At 46.2% G+C, this 15,104-nt stretch overlaps 1 protein-coding gene across 1 annotated transcript in view; it reads left to right on the top strand.

Moving 5' to 3' along the window:
- The first annotated feature begins 11,906 nt into the window (after window positions 1-11,906).
- The window catches only part of SMOC2 (SPARC related modular calcium binding 2), a 149,554-nt gene continuing 146,356 nt past the window's right edge, over window positions 11,907-15,104 (top strand). Inside the window, exon 1 of the mRNA XM_059835164.1 lies at window positions 11,907-11,981. Coding sequence (XP_059691147.1) covers window positions 11,907-11,981 — 75 coding nt within the window. The remainder of the gene's footprint in view (window positions 11,982-15,104) is intronic.

The raw sequence follows: 15,104 nt of genomic DNA, 5'->3' as shown, positions 1-15,104 counted from the left end.
CAAACCCAAATGTTTTCAAAATCTGCAAAAACCTTCTGGTGTGAAATAATTTCAAGTTTCAATGAGAGTGCGGTTACCAATAAACTATAAATCACTGCACATAGGGGTTTCTAACTGGCAAGTGGCAAACACATAAAGGCTGTTTCTCCATACTTTTGGCTTATTCGAATACAATTTTTTGAAGATGTTCTTAAGGAAACAGGATTTATATAATATCACTGTATTTCTCAGCCCTTTCAATCTCTCTGATCCCTGCTGGCTAACTCTAGCCGAAGCTGACAGAGAGCTAGAGCCTTGGAGAGATTGTGGTCCTAAGCACCCTTTGAATGTCACTACCCAGGTACTGGAGAGAGGCTCAAACAGAGGCACAGAAGAGCTGTGGCAGAAGATCAGCTGCATCACCAGACACTGGCAACACTAAAGCAGTGAGACAGCAGGGAAAGCTGTGGCTGGAGCTCACAACTTAGTAGACATGGGGTGTTTCAGCTGCAGAATCAAGGCCGGAGGCAAACAGAGTGCTGCTCACTGAACAGATCTGATATCTTATCATTAGCAATATTAGGGGAAAGAACCTCTGCTCACTCTTACATTGTTTTCTTCACTTTGCTCTCCTTTAGCTTCATCTTAAGAGAAAAGTTAAAGAACAAGAGCTGAGCAAATGCCCCTGAGTACGCAGGGATTTGGGCAGCCAGACGGTTTTGTAACAGCTTGCTGTATTGCTTTCTCGTTTACCTTCCAGAAATTCTTTATTCCACAGTGTTTCCACACACGAAGTAAAAAATTAAATGTACTCCCAATGTCTGCAGCAGTCACTGCTCTGACAGTATCATGTAAGCCCCTAGTGAGGCTGAACTCCTCCCCAAGATTCACTGATTCCTCCTGGGGACCAGAAGGCTCCTGGCAAAATGTTCTTCATAATCTTCCTCTCTCTTAATCTCCTGTGATAACATTTCAGTCACAGGCAGGAAAAGACTTGTCTTCCAGCAGTGGAGCCATACCTGATAGTGGCAGGAATGGAGAAAGGTGAATGCATGAAGGGCAGTAATTATCTGCATTATGTGAGCCTCTGAGCGAAGGACTCTTCCATAAGGGCCCATGAAAGTCGGAGTTCTCCTGTAATACCTGGTGAATCAATTTTCAGACGCAACCTGTACATCTATGTCACCAACACTCCAGTTTGAAACTGTTTTGGTTGCCACCTGCTGTATGGTGCAGACAGGACAGCATTCAGCACTGGCTAGCCATCTGTGTTTAATGACTTCTCAGCAGGTTTTGAAAATTTTATACTGATTCAGGTTCAGCCTGCAGCCAGTAATACGCCTCCTGACTCCTGACTCCCGCTGGTCAGGAGTCAGGAGCCCTCTGAAATCTCACTGCCACATGCTATGGGTGTGACTATATGGTCAGGTGTGACTTTGAGGTGCTGGTAGTCATGGGCAGGCATGGTAAAGCCAAGGAGCCTGAACCTTGGTTCAACTCATAGTGACTTTAAGAGGCTGTTCAGAAAGGGTCTTTATTGTTTTGGAATGGGAATTAGCTGCACAGAGAAAAAAGGATAACTGTGTATACTGATGCAGAATTAAATGCGGGCAAAGAGACAGGCGAGAGAGAAGGGACGCTCCCTGGGAGCGTTCAACTGGAGGTCTGAATTGGGGGACAGAAAAGAAATTAGTCAGCTGAGATTGATGTTGGAGAATGAATGTGATTCGTATTTTATTAATAAAAGTGGTCTCCCCACAAAGGAAATTCCCATCTTGGCCTGGTGATGTAGCACTAAGTGGTAACTGATACATGGAATGCCAAAGCCCATAGACCTCTAGTTATGCTGGAGTAGACACTCTTTGGGGCTTGTAATTACAGGGAGTTGGCAGACGTACAAATTTCATCTCTGAGAGAGAAAAGGACTTTCTGCTCTCCTGCCAACTGGGATGACTAAGCTCAGTGCCAAGTTGGACATACCTTCCAGATCATTTGCAAAGCAGTACTCAGTTCTACCTCAGACTCTTTCGCCCTCTGGGTTTCTGAAAATGAACTAATAAAATATTTGCCGCGGTACCTGCATCAGTGAGGCACCTCGGAGAGAAAAGCCAAGTCCTGCCTCCCAACCAGAGGAAGGCATGGTCAAGAAAAAGCAATAGCTCAGAGCTGTGTAGAAGGGAAACAGGAAAAGTTTCACAATGGCTGGGGCACAAATGATGGCTCAAGGACAGCTGATATTCCTGGGTACTGCCCTGACTGTAAGCATGAGTTTGTTCTCTGGAGCCATCCTAATGATGTGGAATAGGCACTGCTGTACCGAACCATGGGGCAAATATAGTTTCTCAGGCACTCCGCTGAAGGAAAGCTGCCTGTGCTGCCAGGGGACATCTGTATAGTCCAGGCCTGTTGTAACGACACCTGGAAAGCCAGACCTGCCCTCTGTTGATGTCTTCAGATTATCTCTGCACATTTTCCCTCTGATTTGTAGTACTGAGATCAACAACATCAAGTCTGGCCATGGTGATCTATGCTGACTGCCAAGGTGATACTTACTTAGACATCTCCACATGAAATATGTAAAACCTGTGGGCAAAAGAGAAGTACACATACTTTTTGGCCAAATTCTGCTCTCAGTTACACCAGAGGAATGCAACTGAAGTCAATATGTTTTACAGGAATTAAGGACAGCACATGGTTTGCTGGGGTTTTTTTTGAGATGACATTTAGATTCTCGTTGCAGCTAATAGGGCTGGCCACAGACAAATCTCAAAGAAAAGTAACACTGTTGTTTGTTTTTCTTCCCGAACTCCAATATCAGCCTCAGTCTAACAAAGCACCCTATAATATTTGCTTAGGCACTGAATTTGTTAGCCTAACTTATTTTTACTGTTTATCCCATGTTTCTGTAAAAATGTGTAAAAAAAAAAATCTGTTAATGCCAAATGTTCTCAAATACTCTTTTTCACAGGCATAGTGTACACTAGGAAGAGCTTGCAAGTATAGCTAGGCTGGAATTTTTATATCAATAAACCCCTGAGGGGCAGTGCAACTCCCAGCAGCGCACTGGTTCCAAAAATGAAATAACACATCCTGGCAACCCGAGTAGTTTTTGCCAACAGAGCTGCAAGGCATTTTTTTCGCTGAGACAGAATACCAGCAAAAGCTTCTCCTGAGAAACCAACCAGGGACTCCATGTTATCCAGCTGCTTGGGATGCTCAGCTGGCATGCAGGAGACAAAGGTGGACGTCCCTGCTCTGCCCAAATCAGCTGCATCAGATCCGAGTCCCTCTTCTAGCGAAACATTCCCCCCAGCCCTGGCCCTGCTGGCTGCCAAAAGATCACTCCATTCCTCTGTGCTCATCTGTCAGAGCTGCTCCAGGACAGCTCGATGAACTGGTGGTTAGGGTGGGAGGTGGGAAAACTGGGCGTCAGTCAGGCAACACAGGAGCTCGAAGTGGGGTCTCCTGTACCCTCAGACATCTCAAACACCAGCCTTTTTGGCTAGACTCAGGGGCAGAGCTTTGTCTGATTTTCAGCAGAAGCACTTATTGGGGCCCAAGAAATTTTTCCCAACAGGGATTTTATTGCAACCGATGTGCCTCCGTGAAGACCACAGCTTTTTAAAAGTTGCTGTTTTCTGACACAAGCCCATGCAAAACTGTATTTCACTGAAGAATTTCTGATCAGCTCTTGTGAGCTCAGGAAAGGCCAAATGACCTAAGGGTTATAAGGTGCCAGTTACAGATAGTGTTTCACATTCTTTCTTAGAAAAATAGTTATGAAACTACTGGATTTTTTCCCCCTACTTTTTTCTGTATCTCTTCCAATGCAAAATACTTCGTTCTCCCAGTGGAAACCAATCATTTACTAAATATTTAGTGTAATTCATATCTCTGTCTCTCAAGTGGGCCAGTGTTTACACTTCAAAAGCAAGAATCTTTCTTTTCATGCCATAGTCACTCCATAGAAATAAATACAAACCACAGAACCTGCACAAATCTTTGCTGAGGCACAAAATTTTAAACACCTTATGGATTAATGTTTATGGAGCCTGTCAGAGATTTAAAACCACAACGAGAAAGAAAGCTTTTCTCCAGCTCTGAGAAACGAACTTTTTGTCTAATGTCAGCCCTACACTGAAAAAGCCTTGGCAGGTTGTTTGTCTAAGCAGACAGGTCCTTATTCAATTGTTCGTGATGTCTTTCCACTTAGTTCTTGCTATAAATTTCTCTCTTTGCCACCCTCTTTACACTGTACCTCGGTGTGCCTCAGAGACAGGCAGAGCCAGCAGCTCACCACTAACTCAGCCTAAGGGGAAATGCTAGCAATGAAGACCAGTCTGCCAAAACCCATAAAACTTGCTGCTTTTTGCCTCACTTTAAAACAAAAAAATAATATTGTCTTTTCTCTAAAGTGGTAAAGCAACACATGCCCAAATAAGTTCTTGACATTACACTACAGGATTTTTTATGGGTTTTGAAGAAACCTTGGCACTTACCAACACGTTCTCCAAAATGTATGACTGTTAATTAGTTTAGTAGTCAGCAAAAGTATAAAAAACTTGTTGCAGGAGGTGCAACCAGTGGCTTTTGGTAAGGCAATGGGAAGCCCATGAAAATCACAGCCTCTGAAATACTGAATAAATCCAAAAGGAGAGAACCAATTAAAAGCAGAAATGCAGCCATGTCCACTGCCATGATAACCTGCTGTTTCACTGCTGCCACTGTGTCTATGAGAATGTACTTGCACTTACCAGCTGGGCAAAAACAGCTAATGAAAATCATAAACATGAAGAGAAAAGGGCATTTTCCTCAAACTGTGGTATTTTTTTCTGGAAGGTTTAAGTGAGCTTCTTGCATTATTTGCCAATTTTTTCTGCTTTCTGAAGGGAGCTTGGTAAGAAAAGATGACTCTCAGTGGGCTAAAAGCCACTGCTATCCATTGTAAAGCAGACTTTGCTGAGGTCAAGCATAGCAATTTTTGCACAGACCACAGCATACTGATAAATGCTACCTTCCCACCAGAAGTGCCTGCTCCTCTGCCTACCCTCAGAGGCAACCAAAAACTGGCTGAGGGCATCTGCTGCAGACCTGCACCCCCCATAAGGCCGGCTGGGCAGCCGTTCCTGCTCTCCCCCAACTGTAGGGTCCTTCCCACCCTCTTGCTCACACTTCCAGTATTTCACGCCTGAAGATGAGGCTGTTGTTTGTAGTCATGAGTTATGTTTTCCCACCTAGTACAGAAGATTTGTTCTGGCTATCCTTGGACAGTCATTGAGGGCAAAAAGGAGAAAATACACTTTTCTTCACTGTGTGCCTGTTATGAGGAGGGGGTAGGAAGGCAGGGGAGAAGGGATGAGGAACAGCTAGCCTATGCCTGTTTGCTTTCTACTTCCTAATTTCTTAAAAGGCATTAATCTCTGTGCAAGAAGCCACAGTAACAGCCCTGGAGACTGAAGCCCTCAGTTTACGTTCGAGGCAGGAACAGTGCAGGAAGGGACAAGGGTGGCTGCCCTGCATGCTCAGGAAGCTTCGCCTCCATCCTGTCTTGGGTTGATCTCTGTTGGTGGTGATGCTGTGGCTCTGGCACTGGACCCATTTAGGCTTTGGCATCTGGGCTGAGATTGCTCGGTGTGGTGAAGGCTTCGCAAACACCTCATGCCCACAGGCAGCTGGCTTGGGACCAAGGAGCTCGCTTTACACAGGGCTGAGGAAGAAGCATGAGAACGTAATGGTTTTTGGGTTACTATGGGTTTACAAATCTGAAATAGCAAGCTGGTACACAATATAAATGTCAATGCTGGGGACTGGAAATAAGACATATTCATGCACTTTACCTAGCTTTTTATTCCACATTTAGGCCTGCATGAAATTTCCACTGGTAAAATACCATATTTTTCCTATGAGAGCATTTCCATTTAACTCCACAACAGACCTCTTCCTATTCTTCTGAGGAGAAATGCATATGGGATGCTGAAGTAGCACATCTCTGACAGCTGCCCAGGATCTTCCCAGTAAGACGACTTCCTACATCTTCACATTCAAACTGTTTGCTCCTTCTTTTATTTGCAAGTATAAAGAACTTCCTCTGGAAGATGATGAGCCATACAGCAAACAGGTAGTGACAGCAAAGTAAGTCTGTCCAAGAAAAGGGAATAATAATAATAATAATAATAATAATAATAATAATAATAATAATAGAAGATAAGTACGTTCTACTTTTGTGCCCAATGATTTGGAAGCGATTTCGTGACTTATACATTCTGGTGTTATTTTGTGTTCTTATTTTCTACTGCATCCTATGTCACTTCAGCTACTGCACTGGCTCGCAGAAAAGCATTTTACAGCCAGTATTTCACTTCATGTAACAGCTGTTTTCCTGTATGATTTTCATGGTGCAAATCTAGTTACAAGCATTGGGGATGATTTTATCCCTGCCCAGACAGAGCTCCTCCTGCTGACATTCTCCACACTATGGTTTGTTTCCAAGGCTCCAACAATTGTGCAGAATCCCGGGGTTGTTTCCAGATGATCAGACAGCAGACTGAGTTTGTCAACAACATTTCCAAAAGGCTATTTTTTTTCTATTTTTCTTTCTTCCCTCTATCAGTTCTCACATCCTTCTTGCCATCCCAGGTGCTCCTTTAACTCAGGAGCCAGATTTTTTCAGGGTCTGCTCCCGTTCCCAACCACACCATCCTAACTTCTACACTTGGGCGAAAGAGGAGCGCCCCTGGCCACAGAGCTGGGGCGATCCAGGAGGGTGATTTAATGCAAGGCGAGTGAGTGAATCAGTAGCGATGCCTCTCTCTGTGTTGCAACAAGCAACCTCCTTCTGAGAAGTCTAAAGAGCGTGCTGGCCTCGGGTGGGGGGAGGTGGCCTCGAGTGGCAGAAGTGCATCTCTGGCAGATGGAAAAGGTACTAGCGCCCCACAAGATGCAGAGCAGGTTTTTTTAGTTGTTGCTCTGAAGGATTAAGTCCTCTTCCTCATACTGACTGCTCACTAAAGTGTGATAAAACTCCACACAGTAAGCTCTAATCATGAGAAATGCAACATGCTGAAACTGGAAAGTCTAACTGAAGGATGACGCTTTCCAAAGCTATCTGTGTTTCCCAAGGACAACCAGCCACACATGGGCCTGTTCCTCCACAATTTTGACTTTGCCTCTACATTGTGTCCCCTTTCTAAAAGGCCAGTTTGATAGCTTTATTTTTCATAAGCAAATAATGCGTTGGCCTTGGTGTGTTGGGATGAGGGTTTGGCTCACCAGTGTAGCTCTGAAAAAACAGGATCTCGGCCCCTGGTTCCCATAAACACTTTTAAAAATTCCACCCTGCGTTTCATGTGGCACAGAGCACAGCTCAGTCATCAGCTGCGTGCTCATAGTTGGGTTAAAACAAACTGCGCATTAAAGAAGTTTACAAAGACCATTTTCCACTTTTAAAAACTAATTAAAGGAATGAGTAATTTTTATTTTTTGATTAAGAAGTCTCACAACCTCCTACTTATCTCTTGGACTCCATCTTCCCTACTACTCACAGCAAACACAAAGAAATAAGACAGCAAAGGATTTTATTATTTCTTTAAACTAAACATATGATATGTATGGGATATCACCCATATCATGTACAAAAACCTGTGAATACAGTTTAATGACACCACAAGTATGGTAGGGCTGGAGTCTCGGATCACTCTTTGTGAGCTTTTCATTCATATTCATATTAAAGCCGTGGGAGACTTGCCATTGATGTCAGCTGGTTTTGATTTAGTACCTTTGTTTATAAGAAGCTAAGTGATAATGCTTTACAAGAAAAAAAAAATTAATTACTTCTATTTTGTTATTATTTGCTGCAGGCCCAATCAGTCTCTGTCACTGACCAGGAATTCATGTTGCTATGTAATGTAGAAACATAAAGGAGGAAGCTAGGCCCTAGCTACACAGCATACAAATAACTGTTGTGTACTTGTTTGCATGTCTGTAAGTGCCTGTATGTTCTCTAGGTATTACAGGAACTGCTTGCTTGGCTTTTAATATTATTTCCCATTGTTATTTCAAACTTTAAAAATCAATAAAGCATTTCACATACCTCCAACAAGGCTGCAGAATGCATCTGCTGCTTGAGAAACAGCAAACTTGAAAAGCAGGTAAGAGCGCATGGCAATTCTTTAAGAGGGTGCCAGGACTCCATAGGAGAAAAAGAATCTCTTTCTAAGAATTGCATTATCCTCTGCCAAGCAACACCTGATCCCTACTACAAGAAGCAGATTCCTGAACACTTATATACCCCAGCCAAGTAACACGGCTTGGATCTAGTGGTCCATCCCTGTCATTACACTGCTGCATTGAAAACCAAGAGGATTTACTTGCTGTAGCCTTGACATTTAAGGGCCAGGTAAGTCTTCCTTTCTCACAGTTAGAATTTCCAAGATCCTTACTGGAACAATCCTGTTAAATTTAATGCCGGATGGTCAACCATCCACAGGATTTTAAAGCAGCCTTAACAATTCTATAGCAGAGAGATCATTCCTTTTTACTTTTTCTGACCTAATTAAAAGCATGAAAAGAAATCATTCGTACTCTAGTAAATTCTGCCAAGTATTTCCTGTATATTTGGATCCACTACTGTTAGACTACACAGGATTGCTCCATAAGGCTCACTCATCTAAGCAACATGAGTTGCTTTCTACAACCATTCTTGGGGGAAGAGGAGAAAGCGTGGGTCTTATTACAAGAGCAGAAGCGTAGGACCTCAGGGAACTTGGATAAAATTCCTAATGTAGCACAGATCAAGTCTGATCATAGTCCTGGTGTAAGGTGGCAGCTAGATCAAAATTGACCCCGACACATGACCCAAAACATGTCTGGCTGTAGGGGCTGAGGGCTGCTCTCAGGGTAAACCCACCACTGACAAACTACAGCAAGTAATGTACACCAAAATTTTCCTTCTGTGGCATCTATGCAGAGGGGACCTGTAAGAAATACTGGTGTGACTCTCTCATAGTCCTTCCCCAGCTATAACGAGGAAAAACATTTCTTTCCCTTTTTATGTCCCTTATTTAATCAGATTGGAAGTTCTTGGAAGCAGGTAGGTTTCTTACCACCATGGTGGTGGCTGGAAGCTCTGCTTGTTAAAATCACTGTATTTTGCATTATCAAACACTATTTTCAGTTGCTTAAACCTTGCCAGATTTTATCACTTGGTCTCATATTTTCCTTTAAAAATATTTACTGAAGACTGAATTATCTTCTGGGATGGGGGCAAAAAAAGTGAAGAGGAAATTTTAAGCAGCATAGTCAAGTCTCTTTTAAGAAAAAAAGCTGGGGAAATGACAGTAGACAAAATAATAGTGCGTATTTTGGCAAGGCATCTTTATTTTAAAACCATAATGGCACCAGTTTCTGGACTCTAGACTTTCCTTTTTGCACAGTTTTGGCCTTTTGGCTATTGCCAACTCTGCGGAAATCCACTCAGATTTGACCAAGTCATAAACCCTCAAAAACCTGCAGCTTGTTTTTATTAGATAAATTTCTCATCTATTCTGAGCGTAGATTTTTTCCCTGCAATGTCAAATCCAAACTGCTGTGCTGTTTAGTAGGTCCTGACAGATAAACCGAGAGCAAAGGGACTGTCCGCCGTGAATCACCTTTGCCCAGCTGCACGTCGGCAGTGCACAGAGGGACGCTGAGCTGAAGGCGAAGGGGCTGTGGGCTTAGCAAGCTGCAAAGAGCGTGGCAGAAGGGAAAGCAGGCATGGGACTGCAGGGCTGCTTGGTGATGAAGGGAGCCTGGACCCAAACTGGGAGACAGACTGGGACGAACTGGCAGGAAGGAAGAGGACTGGGAAGATGATTCTGGAGAGGTGAGACTGACTGCATTGATGAGGCAACGGGAATGAGAGGTTTGATGAGGGGAAAATGGGACTAGGCACCTGTGGAGAATAAGGTATGAAGGAGGCTGGAGTCATGGTCAAAAGAATAAAAGCTCCTTCTGGCTCTGACAGAGACATCAACGTTGCCAAGTTTCACCACCTCCCAGCTGGGAGAAGAGGGCTGTGAAGCTGGCAAAACGTCCTGTGCTGCCTGCTGCAGCAAATGGCAATCTGCTATCTCTGCGTGGGAGACCGATGGAGGTCTGCGTGGTGCAGTGAAGGGTCCCCAACATGCTCTGATCAGGGCAATGCCATATGACAGCTTTATTTTCTTTTCTTTTCCCCATTTAAAAAGCCCAGGAGATATTATGGGCCACGCACACACACATACATTCACATACTTTGGGTCGATAATTGAGTTGTTTAAAAACAAACTTTTTTTCGCAAAGGGGGCTTTCCAAATTCTTGTGACTCCAAGTCGGTCTGTAATTAATGTCTACTTCACTCCGCCTTGGTTCCCCATGTGTGCAGCTACTGCTCTAGCGAGTGCGCTCCATCCTGAGCCCTGGCCGAGGCAGTGTGTGGCTGCCAGGGTGTGACAAGCCTGCAAGGTCAGATCTGGACGCTTGGGGAAATTGTCACTTGTGTGCTGGGAGGGTGCCACTTTGCAGCCTCCTTAAAGCCCTTTCACCCCGGGTCCTCTCCCACAAATGCGCCCACCCTAAGAATAAAGCAAGCTCTGACAGCTTCAGAGTCCCTGGTAGCACCGCTGCACCGTGGGGATCTCTGCAGGCTGGCGGGGTCTCAGGGGAGGGGTGAGGGACTCCTCCGCTGACAAAACTGCAGGTGGGGGAGCAGATCCTCTGGCGGTTCACAGTAAGGAAATAATAAAATACTTCTGTTTGGCACCTAAAAGACAAGCGAGAAAAGCGCAAAACTGTCGGAAGGAAGGTTTCACCCGGCATTTACTGCACGCGTAGCGGCAGCCCCGCAGCGACCTGCATTTCCCCGGGGTACTCCGCTCCCCGCCGTGCCAGAGGGCCTGGCAGCCTCCAGCGACGGCCGGCTGCCCCCCCCCGCCCCACAGGGCGCTGCCGCCCGGCTTCTGCCCCCGCCAGAAATCTGGCTGCCTCGGCCCCTGCTCCCCGCCCCGTGCGGTGCCCGGCGGGCGGCGCGGCACGGCACGGCGCACCGGGCGGGCGGCGGGGCCAGGGTCGGGGCACACCGGGCGGGGGTCGGGGTGCACCGGGCCGGGGGTGGGGGCCCCTCTCACCTCCCCCCCCCCCCCCGCCAGGGGCTGTCGTATTTGTCCGCGTTTATTCAGCAGGAGGCGGGGGGAAAATGAGCCCTGCGGGGGGAGCAAGCCGGCGTCCCCCCGGGAGCGCCAGGGAGGGTTAATCGGCGGGGATCTGCGGGTCTGGGAGGAGAAAGCGGAGGCCGGGCTGGGGAGGGGGGAGGATAAGAGGAAAAGGGGAAGAGCGGCTCGGTGAGGTCGCACACCGCCAGCCTCCGCAGCCGCGGCAGTGCCTTCCAGCGGCCCCCCGCCGGCGGTGGACACCGGAGGGGTGGTGTGGGCGCGTCCTCCCTTCCCGTCCCAATCTTTTCCTCCCGCTTCCCCCGCCACGGGGGAGACGAGGCTGGAGAGGAAAGAAAGCGCCCCCCAGGGCTAGGCAGCAGCCCGTCCGAGGCGGAGGGACGCGCGGCGCTCCGCGGGCGGCGGCGGGCTTCGGCGGATCCCCCCGGCAGTGCCTGCGCGGCGGGAGGGCGCCGGGAGAGGAGAGGCTGGGGAGCATCTCCGAGACGGGGCTGACTCTCCAGGAGCGAGAGAGGGACAGAGAGGGAGAAACTGCCGCCTCTCTGCTATACTCCCGGCCCCAAATTTCAAGGGGTGGGGTGGGGAAAAAGAAAATAGAGGACCTAAGCTGGGACCTCCCAGCGGGAGCCACTCAAAAGGAGCCAAAGCAGGCGGCGGGGCGGGAGCGACATCCCAAGGAGAGTCACCCTCCTCCGCTTCCCGGAGCCGCTGCGTGCCCGCCGCCGCTGCCGCCTCCTCAGGATGTGGGTGCCGCTGCTGCTGCTGCTGCCGGAGCTGCTCCCCGCCGTGCCGGCCCAGAAGCTCTCCGCCCTCACGGTAAGGCCGCCCCGCCGCTGGCCGCCGGGCGCCCGGTGGGTCGGGCCCCGGGGCGCACCTGAGCGGGCTGATGCGCTCCCCCCGGGCGGCGTGTGGCCGCCCCACGCCCCTCAGCTGCTGGGCAAAGGGCTACTCCCCGCTTTGGGCGGAGGACGGAGCCCCAGCCGAGGTGCGGAGCTCCGCCGCGGCTTGTCCGGCAACGCGGGGCGCGGCGCGGTGAGCGGCCGGCACCGCCGCCCCTTCGCGTTTTTCCAGGGGAGAGAGAGCACGGCCCGTGGCAGCCAAGTGGGGTTTACCGTGGGTCTTCGCAGAGCTTCGGGCCAGCGTTAATGTCCGTGTTAATGCTTTTCTTTGCCCGAAGAAGAATGCTGCTGCAGTGAGGTCTGCTTTTGGACCGTCTTGGGTTGACCGATTTTCCTGTATTTTTAATTATAAAGCGACGCGAAACAGACCTCTTTGGCTATTCCAGGCTCCATGATGCTAAACATGGAACTCTGCGTAGAGATGGGTGAGCCAATTCATTAGGCTTGCTAAATAAGCCATAACCACTTCTCTAGCCAAGACCTGAGGTTTGCAGCTAACAGCTCAGTTCAGTCTTCTTGTAGAGCTTGCAGTGTTTGCAAAGCTATAATTAATGCAATCTGTAGAAATAAAAACATTTTCCTTAAATGTGTTTTTAAACAAGTGCTTGAGTAAACATAACGGGCAGCGAATACCCCTTTCAAGCTGTTTTTAAGTGTTTTAGTGAGGGCTGTGCCCTTTAGAGTTTATTATGCTAAGGTTACAGGCAGTTGCAAAGTGAAATAGACCCTATTTTTGTCTCAGTCTTTCAGAAAATTTCTGTAAAATACTGAGAGTTGGGTTTTTCCCTTTCTTTTTCTTTCTTTCTTTTTCTTTTCTTTTTTCAGTAGGGGGGATAGGGACGACTCAAGGAGAAACGGTGGTGGGGGATGGCTGAGTTGTTCATACCTGAAATTCTTCAGAAAAAGTTTTTCCTTCTCATCTAGTTTTTTTTTTTTAAATGATTTGTAGACTAAAAGCTGCTAATTGAAAACCTTAAAGGAATGAGTGCTCCATGAATTTTAGTGTGTGGCATTTGAAAGTGTGGGACAGATAAAGTCAAGTGATTCTCATCTTTTACTTTTTAAGAACCTCATCTGAAGCACCCTTAGACTGTCAGGTGATACACACTATCCCAGTTAACAGGTTAACATTGCAGTTTAATTCCAAGTTCATTTTCACGAACGTGTGAACAGAATTTACAAGAGATTACATGTTTTGTACATAAAATGTTCTAAATATTACCGTGGAAGTAAATTGGAAATACTACTAAACGTTAACTTGTCCAAATGTAAAGTAAGAGTGATTGTGACTGTTATATCATCTTTAAATGATACATGTGTCAAATGATGCCAGAGCCTCTTAATAGATGTATGTAAATCACTGCTGAATAGAACTGTCATTCAGTGAGTGGTTGCTTGCCTCACAAAAGGGAAGAAGAATCTGGCCAAGGGCGCTTGGGCAAACTCTTTAAAAATTAAATATCATAGACTCAGGCAGATGTGTTTGACTTCACTGTTAGCTGAGAAATGTCTGAAGTCCCTCTGTTCCCTCTTTTACCCATCTAGAGTGTGTATTGTTCATTTCTCTGCCTTACACTAGCGTGCATCTTTATGAATCACGACCAGAAATGTCAATCCTGGTGGAATCCCCATTCTCTGTTACCAAAAAGGTAATGACTTTGGAGACTTCAAGCTTTCAGACTGAATTAAACTTGAACATTTTGGTAGGGGTAGCTAGCTTTGTTAGTAGGGGACTGTAGGTAGTGAGCCCATGATCATTTTTCTGCTGCCTGTGCTCTTCTTACAGGGATGGCTAGCCCATATGAATATGAGGCTACATTAGAAATCCTTCCATAAGATGGGTAATGAACAGTCAGACACCCGTAAGAAGAAAACAACACACACACAGAGTCATGCACACATACTTTTTACATCTTCCCACAAGACTAAACTTTGAATGAGGCAGGTTTATTTCTACTATTTGTGTACTTCCCTATTTAAACAACAAAAAAAGCGATGCTATTACAGCAACAAATACCACAGCACTAAATCATTCTTTGCTCCTGCAGTCATCTTGCTTACAGCTCACAGACTGTATAACCCCTTCCCACATGTACCTTTCTCAAATATTCATGGGTAGTATCTGCATAATCATTAGGAAAAACAAACCCAGGCTGTGTAATTATAAGGAAAAACAAACGCAGGCTGCGTAGAAAGACCAAGAAAATATATGACTTTTTTTCACCTGCTGTGCCATCATGTGATGACAGAGAACTACCATTCTTTTCTACACATCAGATGAAGATTTTCTTTCTATTTGTGGTTGAAAGAATAACAAAGAAAGACCAACATTTTCATAATTAACCAGAGGCCACGGGGACAGACCATGTTTCACTGAGGACCTGAGTTTCATGAAAACTGTGGGATGATTATGAGGAGAGTGTGCACATCCCTGATGGTATCACACTGTCATGGGTATATGGAGCTTGCCAGGTGGTGGTAGTATCAGGGGCACATTCTCCTTAACTGCAGTGGTAAATCTGCCATAAGATGAACCTTAGCAACCTCATGATAATAAAACTAAAGTTCCCTCTAGCAAAAGCAACTCTAAAGTTAAGGTCATTTTTCAAAAGATGACTACATCAATCAGAGGTCTTTTTCTTGCCTGGGTTTTGAACAGCTCTTCGTTGTAAGCAAGAAACTGGATGATGGCTGGGCAGGGAGGGGGGGTATCAGTGTCTGTCTTCATGTTTTTCATCTGTCTGAACAGATTACTGGGCTGTTTTAACTTTATGTCCTTGCTAGCTCCAGAAGCATAGCAAGTATTGCTTTCAGAGAAGACTTCCAGTAGTTTACAGAGCTGTATCCCCATTTAATTAGGAATAATATTTTTGCATTAGATTTCCCTTGAGCAGAAAACCCTACAACAACCACCTACGTCTATAGTTCAGGTGATACGTGATTTTCAGATGTTGGAAGCTTTGCAATAGTCCAATAGCAAGAAATTACAGAGTTTTCACACAAATAACACCTCCAAGAGATTTTTGATTGCCTAACAGTC

The sequence above is a fragment of the Gavia stellata genome, chromosome 2 (assembly GCF_030936135.1).
Source record: "Gavia stellata isolate bGavSte3 chromosome 2, bGavSte3.hap2, whole genome shotgun sequence".
NCBI lineage: Eukaryota > Metazoa > Chordata > Aves > Gaviiformes > Gaviidae > Gavia > Gavia stellata.
The sequence above is the reverse complement of the archived record's forward strand: the minus strand, read 5'-3'. Positions and strand labels throughout refer to the sequence as shown.